At 36.9% G+C, this 19812-nt stretch overlaps 1 protein-coding gene across 1 annotated transcript in view; it reads left to right on the plus strand.

The window, feature by feature from the left end:
* Dync2h1 (dynein, cytoplasmic 2, heavy chain 1) overlaps positions 1–19812 on the plus strand; it is a gene marked incomplete in the record, with an annotated part of 251163 nt that overhangs the window by 62649 nt on the left and 168702 nt on the right. Inside the window, 12 exon segments of the mRNA XM_013511077.1 lie at positions 151–306; positions 1470–1729; positions 2528–2774; positions 3645–3796; positions 5849–5993; positions 7075–7177; positions 7696–7863; positions 12245–12375; positions 13819–14067; positions 14691–14799; positions 18867–18980; positions 19601–19743. Of these exon segments, the coding sequence (XP_013366531.1) occupies positions 151–306; positions 1470–1729; positions 2528–2774; positions 3645–3796; positions 5849–5993; positions 7075–7177; positions 7696–7863; positions 12245–12375; positions 13819–14067; positions 14691–14799; positions 18867–18980; positions 19601–19743 (1977 nt within the window).

Here is a 19812-nt window from a genome sequence, read left to right on the forward strand (position 1 = left end):
TAAAGTCCAGACTTTCTATGGCTTAGTGAGAAGACTGAATTTAAAGGTGGTTATCTGAAAAGACGCATGAAAGTCAGTTGTATGATTTTAAGTTTAGTGGTTAATATATATATTTTTTTGTCTGCCCACGCTATGGATTTTAATCAACAGAATGATTATGTGGTGGAAACAAGCTTGGTTGGGACTGTGATGAATGGTTTGTCCCATCTGCGTGGATGCAAAGATCATGACCAATTTGTTGTTAATCTCATAAGGGGACTTGGTGGAAATCTGAATATGAAATCACGTGTGGAATTCACCAAAGAGGTAATGCATATTTAAAGCTTATTCAGTCTGTTCTTTCACTTTATTGACCCCTAGCTGTCAAGATCAGTGATTTGTAATCATAAGGTGTAGAACTTTTAAGTTTTGAAATGCTGTGTTTATTGGAGCAATAGTGCATGTGTGTGTGTACATGTGCAGTTTCTCCTTTGGTCTAATTTGTCTTTGATCTAACTTATGATATTTAATATTATTATTAAAAACTTATGAAATAATGTTTTGATAGGTTAAAGTTTAGAACCTAGAACTATGTTAGGCATTTGTGAAAATACTTAGCCATATGAGTATGTATAATAATTTCCTTCCCTTTTAATCTTAAAATATTTTCTATCATCCTTTTACACAGAAGAGTTCTAGCAATTAACAATACTAGGATAGATACATGATTAGTAAGTCTTTAATATAGTCGAAGGTTGTATTTTATCTAATTGTTACAAAGCTGACTTGTAACCAGAAGGGGTTTTCTGACAGTTGTTCTCCACTGCAATAATTGCACCTCTGTCCCTTTGGTTTGGTGTCGTTATGTTTCGCTCCTTTTTCCATCTGCCTGCTGCTGCTTCACAGACCCCTTGTTGCTTTCTTCCTTCCGCTTGCCTCTCTGCTCCTGTTATTTCTGTTGTCGGAAGCTTCTCATTGCTACCACTCACTGCCACTCGGTGTGCTGCTTTGAAGGGGAACTCTTGTAAAAGTTCAAATAAAGGTGTTGAAAAGTAGCAGTGGGCAGACTCAGCTTTATATCTCTACTGCAGCTTTTAGTATGAACAAGAAAAGTAACACTCAGAGTGCAGTGGAACAGGCAGCGCTAGGATATATTGGATATGAATGGCTTAAGATTCCTACGCTCTGCAGTTAGTGAATTAGTGCTTTTAAGAACTCCATTCAAAGTGGAAAATAGATATACCTTGGTGTGTAAATTCCTACCGACTTGATTTCTTCTGTATGTACTTTTATTTGCTTAGATTATTGTTTAGGGAAAAATGTTTAAGATGAATTGTTACTGTAATTATAGTTTACTTCTAAGTAGGTGTTATGTATATGAACTTTAAAACAAAGATAATCCACTTTGTGGACATTTACTGTGAAGAATTAAAGAAACTCACACTATGTTTGGAGCCTGTGAAAACTCTGCACAACTTTTCCCTCTGAAGGTTTTTAACTGGGCACGAGAATCCCCTCCCGACTCTCACAAGCCAATGAACACCTACTATGACTCAAACAGAGGGCAGTTGGCGTCTTACGTGCTGAAGAAGCCGGAGAACCTGACTGCCGATGACTTCAGTAATGGCCTAGCGCTTCCAGTCGTTCAGACGCCTGACATGCAGCGAAGTCTGGATTACTTCAAACCTTGGTTAAATTCCGATACTCAGCAGCCATTTATTCTCATAGGTCCAGAAGGATGTGGCAAAGGGTAAGAAAAATGTCAGCAGATGTGCTTTTGTGCATTCGTGCCCCTCTTCCCCAGTGATTTTGTTAGTATCTACATTTTCTTGAGGGGTTCTTTTTATTCTCACCACTTGTAAAAATTACAACTTTTGAGAAGAATATATCTTGTTGTCTGCCAAGTTATATAATTTTAATGGAAAGAAAGAAATCTGAGAAGATACTTTGAAAAGATTATATGCATGCAATCACAACAAAAATAAATACTTTAGATATACTCACAAATTACCATGTACTTTAGTTACAAAATTTAAATGTTTAATTTACCATTATATTTAGCTTTTAGTTTGGTGGGCTCACCTGTTTTTAATGCCTACAGCACATATTTTGGAAACAGAGAAGTCATGAATTATTATATTTTTACCTAGGAAAATTTAAAATCTTTTCTTTAACTGTGAGGAAACAGAATCGTTGTATTCCCTGTATACTTTATTAAATGAAATGAAATTACTTTTGAGACCATTTTGGCTGAAAAGAGTCCCCAAAATACTGTGAAACATACATTTATTTTTTCCAATTTAAGAATTGGAAAGCTGCCTTGATGTTATGGAAACATTATGTTTGCCACATAATTTATAAATTAAGGTATTTATAAGGTAGAAATTTTATATTGACTATAAAAAGTATTTTATTGGTTATAATTTTTTTTTTGTTCTGGGACTCGAACTCAGGGCCTTGCACTTGCCAGGCAGGCACTTGTGCAGCTGAGCTATAGCCCCAGCTCCTGGTTATGATTTTAAAGTTAGGTGTCACATGTCTTTCCTAGGATGCTGCTCAGGTATGCTTTTTCTCAACTCCGGTCCACTCAAATCGCCACAATCCACTGCAGCGCTCAGACTACTTCTCAGCATCTTCTGCAGAAGTTGAGCCAGACTTGCATGGTAATCAGCACAAATACTGGTCGAGTATACAGACCAAAAGACTGCGAAAGACTTGTTTTATACTTAAAGGATATCAACCTCCCCAACCTTGATAAGTGGGGGACCAGTACTTTGGTAGCTTTCCTGCAGCAGGTAAGTCTTGTTGCTTGGTGTGTTTTGATAAAATTGGATAGAATTGAATTCCATTAATTTTTCTTATATAGAGAGTATCTGTTTTCTTCCTTCTCGGCCAGTGTTGTCTAGCGTGTATCATGAAAATGAAATTCCTGGGGCATTTCAGTTTTGTTCCAAGTCACTTGCTTTGATCTCCCTGTTAGAAGTCAGCATTACATTAGGCTAATATGTGTATGTGGGGGCAAATAAAAACCTTAACTGTATATCTGGTACCTGTTCTTTTTTCCTAAAACGAGGAGAGCAGAAGCTGGAAGTAGTGCTGCAGCCGGGGAGGTTTTTGATTCATGTTTTTTTCAGATACACACTCAACCCCTGGCAGCTGTACTTAATTCGTCTGCCACTTTCTGGCTCGTTCCCTGCGGCCCCTCCTTTGGCTGCTGTAAGGATTCGAAACGACGCATTCGTGTTCAGTACAGAAGATCTTCCTTGTGTGTTTCATTTATATCCCATTTAAATATCTAGAACCTTAAAATTTGTTATGACTTTATTTAGGCCCATTTTAGCTTTAACTAAAATACCAGAATATTTTTAGAAAAAAGTATTTTCCTTGACTTCTGACACATTTTATGGTATTGCTACTATAACATCTGGATTTTCATATTTACTTGGGAGAAAAACATTTTAAAAATGAGGACAACTCAGTAAACATTAACAGCACAGATTAAACTATTATTTTTCAGTGGTGTAAGAATTTAAAATATATTTCAATCTTAAACTCTTGATTTATGTAGAGGAAGTGACTGCACTCAGATATAATTAAAAGTTAGGCGTAATATAATTAGCTGAGTTAAAGTATAAAACCTTTAAAATATATTTATTTTTCAATAGGTACTGACATATCAAGGATTTTATGATGAGAATTTGGAATGGGTTGGTCTAGAAAATATTCAGATTGTAGCGTCTATGTCAGCTGGTGGACGACTGGGAAGACACAAGCTGTCCACCCGATTCACCTCTGTTGTTCGACTCTGTGCTGTGGAGTATGTGTCTTAGTATTTAAACTGTTTTTTAACTTGGAGAGATAATAAATAATTGCATCCCGTTAAAGGTTTCCCTCGGTACTTTTTCAAAGTATGGAACATGTAAGTAGTCAGACACACCAGGTGTGGTGGCACATGCCTTATAGTCCCAACATTTGGAAGGCCGAAGCAGGAGGATTTCCGTAAGTTTGACGTCAGCCTGAGCTACGTGGTACGTTCAAGGCCAGCCTGAACTACATAGGAAGAGCCTGTCTCAAAAAGAAAAAAAAAGTGGTTAAACTAAAGATCTGATGTCTTTTTCCTATCCTTCCCAAAATAGGGAATAATTTAGGATGATAAAAACTTTAATCAGCAATATATAAAGAAATAGGACACGGTTGTTCTGTACAGTTTTTGTTTTAAAATACTAATATCAGGAATCAAAATGATGAATTTTAATTGTTTAAAATTTAATTTTGTAACTGACACATAGAAGAAAAATTGCATATATTAATGGGGTGCCATGTAACTTTGTTTGTTTGTTTGTCGGAGACAGGATCTCACTATGTAGTTGCAGCCATCCTGCTACGCGGGGCTATAGGCAAGCACCACCCTGCCTGGCACTACGTAATGTTTTACTACGTATTTCCATTGTGTGGTGTTTAAATCAGGTTAAACGTATCTATCTCATCAAACACTTTTCATTTCTTTATGGTGAAAACTTGGAAAGTCCTTTCTTCTAGCTTTCTGAAATGTGCCGTACGTTACTGTTGTGTGGTCACCTAGTAGCAGTCTCCCACCAGAACTTCTTGCTACTGTCTAGCTGAACCCAATGTCCGCTGATCACCATTTCCCTTTCCCTCCCTCTCATCTCATCTCCCCAGCCTCTGGCAGCTACCACTCTACTGTCAGCTTCTGTGAGCTCAGCTCTTTTATTTGCACATTTGAGAGAGATCGCAGTGTCTGTCTCTCTGCGCCTGATTCATTTCACTTAATGGGATGATCTCGGGTTCCATCCACGTTGCAGATAACAGGATTTCACTCTCCGTCATAGCTGAAGAGTGGCGGTCCCACTGTGCACGCGCCATGTTTTCTCTACCCGTCCCTTGGCTGATGGATACATAGGTTGTTTCCAGTTTCTGGCCATTGTGAATAGCGCTACAGTGAACATGCTAGTGCACGTTTCCCTCATACTGATTTTTACTTTCTTTGAATACATAAAAACAGTCACTGTAGATTTAGAAGTTTTACATGTTTCGTAAAACAAAAAGTATTATCAAATTCATGAAACAAATTTAAAAGAGAATTTAAATCTGAGTAAGATAGAATTAGATCATTTTAATGGTGGATGGCATCAATGCTGACACATACATCTAGCCATCCCTGAGGTTCAGAATTGTTGCAGGACTCCTGAATTTGCTGGTTGTGGCATTATCCCCTTTCTTATATTTTTGCTTTACTAAACCTTGCCCTTGTGCTTTTGTGTCAAATCTTCGTGTTTGCATGTTAATTGCACCTCATTGATTAATGATTTTTTACTAATGTATCATTGCTACCATTTAAGCTACATGAAATATATTTTGGTTTAGTAGAGACAAATGGATTTTATTTGTTATATTAGTCCTACTTTTGTCGTGCTGAGGTAGATTACTAACCTATATACAGGCTCTAGGTAACTCAAAATGAATTTTGTTAAGTAAAAATGTTCTTTTGTTCCTTTCTAAAAATCTTTTTTTTTTTCTTTTGGGCCGAGGGTGTAGCTCAGTGCCAAAGGCGCTTGCCTGGCAAGCTTTAGGTCAAGAGTTCGAATCCCGGTACCAAAAAGAAAAAAAAAAAATTTGTTTGAAACAGGTTTTTAATAATTCTTTTGGAATCCTCTACTAGCACTTGCAGTATTTGACAGTAGACACTTAGGGATCTAATTTGGTTGAAGTGAGAACAGGTAGTGTGAGCCTCGCCCTAGGCCTGTCCCTAGCCCCAAGCATAACTTGACCACCCCTATGACCGAACATTAACATAGTCATTTAGAATATTGATTTCAGCTTTCTTTTTTGCTTATGTGTCCCTTTTTAGTTACCCAGAAAGAGAGCAATTACAAACAATTTATGGAGCGTATTTGGAAGCAGTTCTACATAAAAATCTGAAGAATCATTCTATCTGGGGCTCTTCATCAAAAATTTACATCTTAGCAGGCTCTATGGTACAAGTGTATGAACAGGTATATACATGCGTTTGTATTGTCGTTTTCATGTCAGAACTGGCCTTATCTTCCTGTTGTGTGTTAAACTTTCCTACCTGGGAGTGAGCTTCGTGGGGGAAGGCGCGATCTGTGCCTTCTGTGTGAGGATACCCCAGGCGCGGTTTCTGTTAGGCACTAGTGAGCACAGAACAGACGCTCAAGTCGCAGAGGTAGTGCGGCGGAGTGAGCGGGTGCCGCTGTCCACCGGAGAGTGGCTACGGAGGTACCGCTTCATCTCCGGTTTGGAAATGAATGGAAATACAGTGACGAGAGATGGAAGATCTTTCTAGGTAAAGGGAACCGTGTGTGAGATGTTTGTGGGAGATGCTTTTTACGGTTTCAGAGAAGTGGAGAAAGAAAGCAAGAAATTACTCTTTAAAAAATGTGTGTGTGTGTGTGTGTGTATGTGTGTGTGTGCATATGTGGGTGGGAGTGGACATTAATTCACGTGTCAAGTGATCAAGATCAGAAGAGTAATGGGAGCTGAAGGACAGACTTTGAGGCCAGGCTTTTTTATTTTTTTTATTTTTTTTATTTTAAAGAATAAAGAGGCCAGGCATTTTGATTGGTTCAGAAACTTATGGAATATCAGTGAATGGGCCCGTGAGTGCCTTGGAATTGCAACCAACATTTCATAAAGGTTAGGTTAGCTTTCTTAAATTTCTTTACCCAGCCTACTTAAACGTTTTTCTGTTTTGGTTTTTTTTTCCTGTCATGGGCAACCTTTGCCAGTATATTGAAACCCATGAGCCCCTCTTACAATGTTGTTTTAAAGTGCATAGAGCTGAACATACAGGATAATTTTAAAAAATCAGTTCTATTAAAATCCCACCAACAAGTGGAGACTGTCATTCCTGGCCGGGTGTGGTGGTGCACACCTGACTTGGGAGGCTGAGGCAGTATCCTTGAGAGTTCAAGGCCAGCCTGGGATACATAGCAAGACCCTATCTCAAAACAAAAAAGTTTACAATTCCTGTGAGTTTAAGGTGATTGAAAAATTTATAGCATGATTACATATCTAAGAAAGTAGACAGATTATTTACTGTATTTTCTTTTATAGGTACGGGCCAAATTTACAGTGGATGAATATAGTCACTATCTGTTTACTCCTTGCATTCTTACACAGTGGGTTCTTGGTTTATTCAGATACGATTTAGAAGGAGGTAAGTTTTGCTGTTATTTGTGTGTGTGTGTGTGTGTGAGTGCATTTATGCTGCATATGTATTTGTAATAGATAAACGACTCTTGTGAGAGTATTACATTGTTAAAATTATGATACTATTAATATTAAATTTAAATGTCAAAATACAAATCAGTATTACAATTAAGTGATAATATATTTCTTCATGTAAAGTGTTCATTATTATCACTGTTAAACTTGATTTTACAAAAAATTGAAATCATTATCCTTTGTAGACAAAGGGATTTCATATGCTTTTTGGAATTGATATTTTTAATGAACAAGTAGGGATGATAGCATATAATGTAGCCTTTAAATAATTACAAAAACCTACTAGTTCAGTAACAAAATAAATTTTAACCTTTTTTCTTTTCTTCTATTTATCTGATGCCAAAATTATGGTATGTATATCCTCTCTCTTTATTTTAAAATTATATTAAACAAACCATTTAAAAATATTTTGGATTTTATTACAATTAAAGAAAATCTTGTGTTTCTCAGGCTCCGCAAACCATCCATTAGATTACGTGTTAGAGATTGTCGCGTATGAAGCACAGCGCTTATTTCGTGACAAGATTGTTGGTGCAAAGGAGCTTCATCTGTTTGACAGTATTTTAACATCTGTGTTTCGAGGAGACTGGGGCTCAGATGTCACGGAGAATATGGCAGGTACCGTGACAGAGTTCATAAAGTATGTAATTGTTACAGAAACTTTAACTTTTTCTTATCTGTAAAATAATTTCATATTTCTAAACAAATAAAATTTTAATGTTAATTTTTCCATACAGTTTTTCAATTGTATACAATTCAAAGAAAGTAAACATTTTTTTCTGAATGTTTTTCTAGATTTCTGTAATTGTGTTCCAGATTAATGACAGTAATTGTTTTCTTGGAAAAAATGAGCTCAGGCTGTACTGTTTTATATTTGCAACACAAAATTGATTTTTCCTAAAGAATCTTCACTCATTTTTTAAAAACAACTATGAATTTATAGAATTTAAAGATCATTGAGGAAATATATATTTAATTAGAATGACTTTGTTAACACTAATGGCCATTCTTTTTTCTGTCACTAGCTATGATGTCATTAAGCATAGAACTTCCTACATATATTTGCTGACAGCTTCATCCATTGTTCTATAAATAAAGCATAACCTACCACGTGTTCACTCCCAAAGCAGCTTTGTTGCATTTGGAGTTATTCTGTTTAATAACCAATTCGCATTTTGAAAACTGCTGTGGGAGCAATGTATTTAATAGAAAATCATCATGATGCGAGGGCCTTTGATAAAAGAAAACTGCAATAAGGAATTATTTCCTAGTAAAATTGTGTTCAGCCTACAAAATGTATTTATTCTTTCAGAATAAAAGGCAGGTTCAAAAATATTCCCAGTAACGTGTTCTACATATTGTGTATGTCGAGATGTAGTACTGATTCTAGGGCCAAAAGTATAAAAGCCAAAGAAAATATTGCAAATTGAAAGTGGGAAGGATGTTCAGATGGACAGGAGACATTTTCTAGGGCTGGCCTGAGATTTGGAATTAGGAAATGGGTTCAGGAGAACCTAAGGCAGTAGGACATGCTGAGAGAAACCTGCAGTGGTTGAGATTCTGGTTCGGTTTTGATCGAGGCTTTGTATTCGTTATAGCCTGCAGTGGTGGCGAGCCTATGGCATATGGGTTGTTTTTCTCTAAGGGAAAAGATGGCAATGTGTGAGTGTTTATTTCTAAACTGAAATCTCGGTGTTCAGGGTTGTTTGCAGTGTTGACACTTGGTAATAATTCAGTGGGTGTTGGGTTGCAGTTTGGGCCCTGCTCTCTGAAAGGTTGCTGCCGCTGGGTGGTTTCACAGCCTGTGGAGAGGCTCAGTTTCCTAAACGTTCCCTCTCTGAGCTTGTGTCAGTATAATCTCGTCTTGCAGAGAAATGCCACGTCCTTTGGGGAGCTGAAGTTGATAGTATACATTTAACTGAGCTCCTGAATTCTCCGGAGTTTGGTGTCTTCCCCCCACCTTTATTTTCGGTGCGTAAAATCAGACCCAGCGGCCTTGCACATGGTAGGCAACTGATGTACCACAGGGTGACCGTCCCAACCCTGGAGGGTAGCGTCTTTCAGAGCCCTCTACGTAAGACTTAGAAATAATGACACACAGAGTGATCAAAATATATGGAGAATATTTAAATGGAAACATTTATTATAATAAAAGATACACAGCCACTAACTCCCCTGTAATTACTCCCTGTCTTTGAACGCACTTACCCCAACCTTCCTGCCACTTCCTGAAGCTGGCTGGAGTCCTGTATGCGGTGTGGTGAGCTGCAGCGATGCTGCTCCCGTGTGCCGTCCGGAAAGGCGGGCTTGAAGAAACGGTAGGGTCCCTCCATCCGCCTTATTCACCACAGCAGGCACCGGGCAGCGTCTGGCTCTTCCCCACAGTCAAAATGACCACGAAAGGGAAACATTTTCAATCAGTTCAGGATATGAAGGCAGCCATGACAACTCAGCTAAAGAAGGATGCTCACAAGGGGACTTGCGCAGCTGCGGTAGAAGGCAGCAAAGAGAATGGGATGGGCATGTTTAACGTGCGTGGGAGTACTTCTTGGGGGGCTGTTAGTGACAGTGTGTCTTTTACTGTAAAATTTTTTAAAAATTTGAACATTCACCATATACTTTCTATCATACCTCGTACTTTTTTATCCTCTAAAAGCTTGTAATCTAATGGCACAAACAAATACAAAAGTCTTCTTGAGACTACTGCAACTGTGTTTACATGCCGTGGCAGTTGGTGGAAGTAGCTGATGCTGGAACCTACTTGCTTCAGCATTATTTATTGAAATGTTGATCTGCCTGAATTACTTTTCCACCTCTGTCAAAAATTATTAGCCTGTTCCTAGGTTCTTTCTTCTACTGATACATGTGTCTGACTTTTTTTTTGGTACCTGGAATCGAACTCAGGACCCTTCACTTGCCAGGCAGGCACTGTGCCGCTGAGCTACCTCCCCGGCCCTGTCTTTTCCCAGTATCCACACTGTCTTGACTGCTGTAGCTGCCAAATAATAAATCTTGCTGTTGGGGTTCCTCTTACTTTATACTTTTTCCTCAAAGTTCTTTTAGCTAGTTTAATTCTTTTTTCCTTTCCGTGTAAGTTTTAGATTATCTTATTTATAAATATGTTGCTGAGATTTTGATAGGTATTACATTAAATCTGCATTTTTTATGGTTAGAACTGATCTCTGCTACGTAGTCTTTCAGTTCCGGAACATGATATGTTTCTTCTTTTACTTAGCTCTTACTTGCTTTTTGCTCATCAATACTATGAAGTTTTCAACATGTAAGTCCTACGTATGTTTTGTTGGAATGCAACTTAGATTTTTAATATTTTTTAGCAATTATAAATTTTCATACAGTGTTTTAAAGGAAGAACATAGTAAATAGAAAAAGGGAAAGGCTTTCCAGATAAGGGATAAAGAACATGAAATAGAAGCAAAGACTTGAGAAAGCTAGTGTACTCACTTAACGTAATACTACTAACATAACAGCAGTAGTACTGGTGTAATAGAGGGAGACAGGAGATCTCAGCATTCACTAGAGCTGGACTAGAAATCTTTACTGAAAGCCTGAATATATCTATTATATATAGATATTATATATATATATATATATAGCTGTGTGTACTGTTGGACTCATGTGGATGGTGCACTTAAGATTTTTTGTATGTGTTGGTCTAGTAGCAGTGAGCATATGCTGGAGGGGCAGAGACTTGGAGGAGGACTGTCAAATAAGAGGCCACTGAAATAGGTTGTGAAAAATGATGAGACAGTCTAACATTTATAGTTTAAAATGTATTTATTATACACATGTTTGAATATTTTCAAGCTTTTTGAGTCTGGGAACTGTATTTAGAGTTGATCATCTATGAGGTAGGAATCATGCTTTTCTTATTCATTATTTATATGTAGTAGAAAATACAATATTTAAATTGGGGTTCTCCATAGATAACTGTTGAGTGAATGAGTGTGACTTCTATGTCATTTAGGAACTATAAATGTGAGACTAGCAGAGCTTTGGAGTTTTGCCTGTAAATAAGCAGTGAATGACTTTTGATGTATAGAAATTGCTAATAATTTAATTCAGAAAAACAGATAAACTGGACTCCAGAATTGAAAGCATAGAAGGTTAAGTTTGGATTCTGGGGCACTTAAATATGTAAAGGCTAAGCAGAAAACTAAAAAAGGTGGCAGTTTGTGGCTGGATGTGTAGAGTCATATAGATCCAAGAAAAATGTTGCACAACGTGGGTAAAAACGTTTATTTTAGGGTCATGATTGCACAGATGACTTGATTTTGGAGAGTAGAGCTTCACTGTTATCCCCAAATAAGAATTCCGGAGTAGTGGAATTCACGGCTAGAAAAAAAGCGTGAGGATTGTGGCAGTGGCGGAAAGGAGAGGAAGGGAAGTGGTTCTCGTTTAGGAGATGGCAGAACTGAGCGTGTAGCAAGGAGGATGCCTGATGGGGCGGTCCCGGGATAGTGGGGAAGGAAAAGGTTCAGTAGAATGGTGAGTAGATTTTCCTGATATGCTAACACAGCACTGCTATAGACAAATTTAAGGGTGGTTTGGAAGGTTTTGTTTTGGAATTAAAATTTTTCTTTTATTTTAGAAGTTAGGCCCCTGAAGGTATTATGTTCTTTGTCAATCTGGTTTGTTTTATGTCAGTTTTATATAAGCTATTTTTAGTGGACAGATCTCCTCGAGAGGTTCTGGAGAAGGAAAATGGGACACACTGAGAGCGGGCAGGTTAGCAGGGCAGTGTCTCAAGGCCATTTTGTCTGGGCTTTAATCAGCCAGTTCTCTGTCAGAGTTTGTTGTATCTTACCTGACTGTACTGATCTTCCCAGTGATGGTGTCTATGGTTTTGATGTAATTTTTCCTCTTCTTTCTGAAGATAATCTTATTTGGACTGATGAAAAATAATTTTTTAAGCAATGTACTTACTGATTCCTTCACTACTAAGAATGCGTAAAAGACAAAGCATCTTTTATTCCTGCAGGTAGCTTCTATGTTACCTGGGGAGCGCGACATAATGCAGGCGCAAGGCCAGGCCAGGGGCAGCCGTTACCGCCACATGGAAAACCGCTCGGAAAGCTCAGCTCTGCGGATCTCAAGGATGTTATTAAAAAGGTATAATGTGAGTCATGGATTTGGGTTGAGATTTGGTTATGATTGCAGTAATTTAAAATACATGTATTGGAAACATTTTCAAGGCTTAGAGAGGAATGGTCATAGGACAGACCAAGGGTACTTTCGTTCCTTTGGAATTGTGTTCATTCTGGCAGCCATAACTAGAAGCACATGTACTTAGAGAGCTAGGTATAAAATTGCAGAGATACATTTTAGGAGATGATATTTGTTGAAAATATTAATGAAGCCTAATATTAATGGGGAAATTACCCTAAAGCAGTGATTATTAAATATTAGCATCAGAATCAGTGAGAGAAGCAGAAAATGTGCAGATTCCTGGTTCCCATCTATAGATCGTCTGAGTAGGCAGTGCCCAGAGAGTCTACAGTTCTAACAGGCCCGGACGATGTCGACCTCCCTGGGCCACGGAAACTTGGAGTGCCACTGTCCTAGAGAGACAGAGCAGTTTTTCTTTCTTTTTTGTTTTTATTTCTTTCTTTGAATCTTTCTCTTTCAGTTTTGTTGTAATAAAGAAGAGATAGTATTCCTATGATTGTTTTTAACAGTTACTATTTATAGTAAAAGTTAGTATGCATTTGTGTCAGAAATTTTTTTTATGCTCTGGTAAATGGGTTGATATGCCATGAATGATTATATATATATAAAATATATGTATATTATATATGTTTTATTTATATATTTGCATAATATACATAATATATTATATATATTATATATAAAATATATAGTCTTTTTGAGACAGGGTTTCACTGTGCAACCCAGGTTGTTCTAGAACTCACTTTGTAGCCCAGGCTGGCCTTGAACTCGCAGTGATTCTTCTGCCTCAGCCTCCCGAGTGCTGGGATTACAGGTGTGCTCCATGTGCTCTGCTCATAAATGACTGTTGCAGTTTGGGAATCTGTGCAACGCTGTTCACTGTGTGAAGCTGACCGTCTCTCCCCTCTTCCTGCACTTGGCACACACTCCCTAGTAGTACATGTTGCATTTGTGGGATTTCGAGAGATTCCCAAGCAGTGCAAAAGAACAAGAGCTCCCATAAGATTTCTTAGACATTGTGTTTCTAGAGTTTTGAGATTGTTTGATAGTCTGTGCTCAGTGATTTGTAATAACTGATAAAGCTGCAGAGCTTTTAAAGGTTTTGAATTAAGCTACTATCTCCTGTTGCTTTTTGCCAATGTATTAATGTCCAAGGCAACTGACTTTTGTGGACCCTTGAACTTGTTTGACATTGTATGAGAATTTCCTTAGAGAGTGCTGGTAAGCTGGATTATTAGCTAAGTAAGATATGGAGTATGGTGTGCTGTTATTTCACCCTTTTTTCCTGAGTGTATCAAAAATATAATTTAATCTAGATAAGCAACCTTTTCATTGTATAATTAGTAGTTATGTTAATTGTAAAATATTCTTTTTATCTTTTCAAAGGGCCTTATTCATTATGGACGAGATAACCGGAATTTAGATATTTTACTTTTCCAAGAAGTCCTGGAGTACATGTCCAGGGTAGACAGAGTGCTGACCTTCCCTGGAGGCTCACTTCTTTTAGCGGGACGCAGCGGTGTAGGTCGTCGGACCATAACTTCCTTAGTCAGTCACATGCATGGAGCGATGCTGTTTTCCCCAAAGATTTCCAGAGGATATGAACTGAAGCAGTTCAAAAATGATCTCAAGCATGTGAGTTGCTCATAGTCTTTCGCTTTACTTGGCTTTAAAGTACATTTTTTTTTTTTTTTTCGGTTTTTCTCCGGTACCGGGAACCGAACTCACAACCTTGCGCTTGCCAGGCAGGTGCTTTTGCCGCTGAGCTAAATCCCCAGCCCCAAAGTACGTTATTAATTTAAATGCTTTTTAAGACCTTTATGTCTCATATACAACATAATCAATTTTGATCATAAACTGTCCCATAATTATTGTAGAATTATGTTTTATAGAAAAGAGATAGGAAAGAAATTCTTTGTAGGATTTCTAGGTCTCAGTTGCCCCAATTATGGGATATTTGATATATATAAATGATAAACAAGAGGATAGAATTTACATAGGAAATATATAGAGATATCTATACAATGATCTTCTATTTTTTGTTTTAATGTCTTACCTTTAAAATAATTAAAATTTCCCTTAACTAGTATTTATTAAGGAGTTTGATTTACTATCCAAACTATGACAAAATTGGATTTAATTTTAATTATTCAAGTAAAATAAATACATCATAATGACATGCTTTACATAGAGAATGATAATTTTCCACTGTAGCAAAAGTACAAGACAAGCACTAAAGATGTGTTTTTATGTTGTAGGTGCTTCATCTTGCAGGAATTGAGGCACAACAGGTAGTTCTACTTCTTGAGGATTACCAGCTTATACAGCCTACATTTTTGGAGATGATCAATAGCCTTTTGTCTTCAGGCAAGTGAAAATAAAAGTGAGAATGTGAAATTATCCACATTAAGTTGTATAAGATTTGCCTGTGTTTCAGGGAATGTTTGGCACTGTTATTAGCAAGGCCGTAGAGAATTAAACACACTTACGGCTGGAGAATTGAGAAACTCTATAAAACTAGTAACTTAGGAGTTGTTTAAATGTTACTGATCGTATTGAATATTAGTAGGTATATAGGAAAATTGGTATTCTCATGTATTTTTAGCAGGCTATTATCTGTTTAACCTTTTGGAAAGTTACCCACTAACACTCATGAAAAAAAATCTACTGCACCTTTTGATGTAGCATGTAATTATCTATAGGAATTTAACCCATAGAAATAAAAGAACGAGTATGTGCACAAAAGTCTAGTATAATTTATAGTCACAAAAAGTTTGATAAAGCCTGTCATTGGTGAAATTACTAAATGATTATGGTATGACATTAGTATGGATATATAAATACAAATATATTTCAGCTATGTGAATGCCGTAGAATTCTACATGTTGGTACCCAGGTTTCATGTCTATCTGAAATATATATGAACCTGGTGTAATGCACATATTATTTCTTTAATTGATTTGAATAAATCTACTACTTACTAAAGTAATCTCACTTTTGATAAGAAATTAAAATTCTTTTTAAGAAAAAAAGAACTGTAGCTGGGCATGGTGGTGTACACCTGCAATCCCAGCACGTGAGAGGCTGAAGCGGGAGGATCTCTGTGAGTTTGAGGCCAGCCTACACTACATACCGAGACCCTGTCTCAAAAAAAAAAAAAAAGGAACTATAAATATGCATCTATTTAACAGAAAAGCGTCATTTGAAAGAAGACTATATTTTTTTTTGTCTTTTTTGAGACAGGGTCTCGCTATGCAGTTCAGGCTGGCCTCAGGCTCACTTTGTAGCCGAGGCTGGTCTCAAACTCACAACGATCCTCCTGCCGCAGCTTCTGGGGTGCTGGAATTACAGGCGTGCACTATCACACCTGGCCAAGAAGACTGTATTAAATAAGTACCTTTTACAAATTTAAGAACAAGTGGTCTCTTGTTGTAAAAATTGGTACCTGTTTGCAGCACATAATGTATGATTATGGAACTTGGTTGTAGAAGTAATTACTGCTTTATTTCTCAAGATTTTTATGTTTGACAATCATTGCTTCCAAGATAAAATATTTAAAAAATTGGTACCTGTTTCTCTCTTGTTGTAAAAATTGGTACCTGTTTGTAGCACATAATGTATGATTGTGGAACTTGGTTGTAGAAATAATTACTGCTTTATTTTCTCAAGATTTTTATGTTTGACAATCATTGCTTCCAAGATAAAATATTAAGCACTACATCCATTTTTATTCTCTACCATTTTAAAATCTCTAATTGCATATTAGAATTTCCTGGAGAATTAAAAATAAAACTAAAAATGAATTCTTCCTTGCCACCCTAAAATCACTAAGTCAGACTCCCTTAGTGGAGGGGTGTTTTGATCCTGAAGCCCCTAGTTGATACGGGACCTTTGTGCCGAGCTGCTCCCCCAGCTTGCTTTCATCTTTTACTTTGAAGCAGGGTCTCGCTAAGTCACTGAGTAGCCCCAGCGGGGCTCACATCTGTGGCTTGCGTGCCTACTTCAGCCTCCGAGAGTTGTTGCATAGAGAGGAGAGATGGCCACCACCCCCAGGTCCATCTCCTGGTTCTGAAGCAGATCTGGGGCTTTCCCTTCCCTCCTGCCGTGCGTTCTTCCTCAGGAAGTAGTAGGACTGTGCTGTGGTTCGCGACACTCGAGCATTTTGGCGTTTTCCCGGGGAAGATGCTTGCAAATTCCTCATTTTTTTTTTCCGAAGAATTTGTGAAGTTTGTTATGATTTTTTTATAATGCGTAATCACTGGTAAAATTTGTATGAGATAGTTTATTTTTAAGCGTGGGTCAAGAATATTTCTTATGTAAGTATACAAAGTAAAAAGAGGATTGTTCCATTTTAAGGACTCAAGGACAAAGTTGTATGAAGGGTTTTTCAACTCAGTTGTTTTTCCACATTTGTCTCGACCTGTTTTTTAAAATAAGCTTTTAAAAAATTGGTACCTGTTTGCAGCACACAATTACCTTCCTATTGGGGAGTTTTTAATAAATGCTTGTTTTGTATCATGCTAGGCTCTGAGATAAAAATGATCTTTTTCCCACAATGTAATAGCTTTGGGTAAAGAAAGCATTTGCATTTAATTTGTAATGTTTTATATATGTATTAGAAGGGAATGTGAACTACAGACCAAGTCTGGAGTCACACAGGTGGTAGACAGATTAATTTTTGTTTCACTTGAGGTCTAATGATTTAGCAAAAGTTGTAGCACTTGAGGAAACTTAGAATGTTTGTGGCTGATTTATAGAATAACGACTTTTGTTTTGAAGAAACACATTCCTCCATATTGCTTAACATCACTAGAGATCTTATTTCTCCTGACATAAACTGAGACCAGATGTGCAGTTGTGTGTGTGTGTGTGAGAGAGAGAAACTCCCTGAGAGCCATGGACTGAATATGTTTGGAAAGGTGAATTTGTCTTTGTTATCAAGACAAATTTGTGCAAAACCATAACCCAGTTAAAGTTAAACTTGGGGACTGTTTTTCAGAGACACTGTTCCAAAGTCTTTGTTTCTTTTTTAATTTCAAATTGTTATTCTCTAAAGTTTAAGTATAGAATATGTAAGCAGAACTAGCATTCTTTAATAATTTTAGCAAATCAAAGGTATCTTGCTATGTCTAATTTTTTTTGTTTTTTGAGAGATGGTCTTGTTATGTAGTTCAGGCTGGGCTTGGACTCATTATGTAGCCCAGGCTGGCCTGAAACTCATGGTGGTCTTCCTGTCTCAGCCTCCCAAGTGCTGGGGTTATAGGCATGCGCCACTATACCTGGCCATGTGGCTGAAATTTAAAGAAAGCTGTAAACAACATATATGTGTGCATGTGTTTAGTATATATAAAGTTTGGGGGGTAAAGGGGATTCTAGTGTCTGGAAGCTGAACCTAAAGAAAAGTGGTGATCATATTTTGAAGAGTCCTGCATGGATGTAATGTTTTGGATGTACAGGAAGGAGTTTTCACTTGATCTTGTGGTTTCCTGTGAATTATTGTTTTAACAAATATTTTTAAAGCTATGTGCAGTGACAAGCTTTACACAAAGGATTTATAGCAACAAATAAGACACGATCCAGTCCTTCTCTCCAATGTTTATAGCATTAACTTTGTTTTTTTTTTTGTTTGTTTGTTTCTTGTTTTTTCTTCCGGTACCAGGAATCGAACTCACAACCTTGTGCTTGCCAGACAGGTGCTTTGCTGCTGAGCTAAATCCCCAGCCCCTATAACATTAACTTTGATTTCCTTTTTATTCTTCTGTTGCATAGTAGCAGGCCATGGAGTTAGTCAGCTCTTTTCTAGTACATGTTCATTTGTTCATTTATGTTCCAGATAGTTAGGTATAATATTCCCTAACATAACATTTAATATCATGAAATACTTGCCCTTTGTATATTCAGAATCTATCTGGGCAGGAGAGGGAAGTAATTCATTCTTAATATGGTAGTTGTGAAACAGAGATATATTTGGATGGTAAGTGAAAAAGAGTGTTTTTCTTAATATATAGGTAACTAGGGCATAACAACTGGTGAAGTAGTGTCTTAAGGGATAAACAGTATGGGAACAATAAGGGGCAGAGGATTAGGCGTTCACACCAGGAAGTGAGAATAGTTTGTTATATTTATGGAACACAAGTTCACTGAGGCTAGAAGCAGGGCTTTATGGGAAAAAGTAGAAGAAAAACGATTGATGGTACATAGTTGGCTAGATTATAAATGTTACTGAATGACTTGCTGAGGAGTTTAAATTGTATTAAATAAAGCCTATCGATCTAGATTTGGAGTTGGGTATGGGATTTGTGTATTTTTAGAAGGAAAGATTGAGTAAGAGCTGATTATTTAATGTGAAAATTAAAAAGCATTATATATGTAAGTGTGTTTTGGATTAGTATATTACAGCCAAAAGTAAAAAGCAATGTGATATTATTTTGTAGGTGAAGTGCCTGGACTCTATACTCTGGAAGAATTAGAGCCCTTGCTGTTGCCTCTTAAAGATCAAGCTTCACAGGATGGCTTTTTTGGACCCGTCTTCAATTATTTCACGTATAGTAAGTGATATACAATTTATTTATCAGATCAATCTCTGATTCAGATAAAATAAATATCATTCTATACCTTTCTCTTTTTTTTCCTGGAACTTTCAGAAGGTAACAAACAGCCTGGGGGCTGGACTGTGATAAAAATACCTTGGCAAAATTTTAGCAAAGGGCAGTGATGAAAATGTGGAATATGTAGTTTGTTTCCTTTATTTTCATGTGACAAATTCATGCTACTTTAGTATCTGCTGTCTTAAAGAGTTATTGAACTATTTAGATTGGGTGAGACTATAATTTTTTTAAACTGAATAACCTTTATTAATGCATTTATGCACACTTAAAGTTTAAAATTGGAATAAATTTAAAAAATGAGAGACTAATCACACATGAAGGCATGGTTGTACTTACACCATTCATGGCTTCCCTTCTGAATCTTTTTCAGGGTTCACACACACTATACTTAGATATATTTATAAGTATTGCATCGTGTATTTCATAGTTTGTTCCTTTTAACAGACAGCTCTTATATTTCACTTCAGGACATTTTAATTTTATAAAACCAAATCAGATATAGATTTCCTGAGTCTATGTTTTATAATTATTCTTGATTATAATTTTCTTATATGTTTCAGGAATTCAGCAAAACTTGCATATAGTCTTGATAATGGATTCTGCAAATCTAAACTTCATAATAAACTGTGAAAGTAATCCAGCTTTACATAAGAAATGCCAGGTGTTGTGGATGGAAGGTTGGTCAGATAGCAGTATGAAGAAAGTAAGTTTACATTTAAATATGAAAATCATAAAAAAGCCCATTATATATTATAAGCCAGTTGCTTTCTAC

This window comes from Chinchilla lanigera, unplaced genomic scaffold (genome assembly GCF_000276665.1).
Source record: "Chinchilla lanigera isolate Chin_1 unplaced genomic scaffold, ChiLan1.0 scaffold00011, whole genome shotgun sequence".
NCBI classification, from domain to species: Eukaryota; Metazoa; Chordata; class Mammalia; order Rodentia; family Chinchillidae; genus Chinchilla; species Chinchilla lanigera.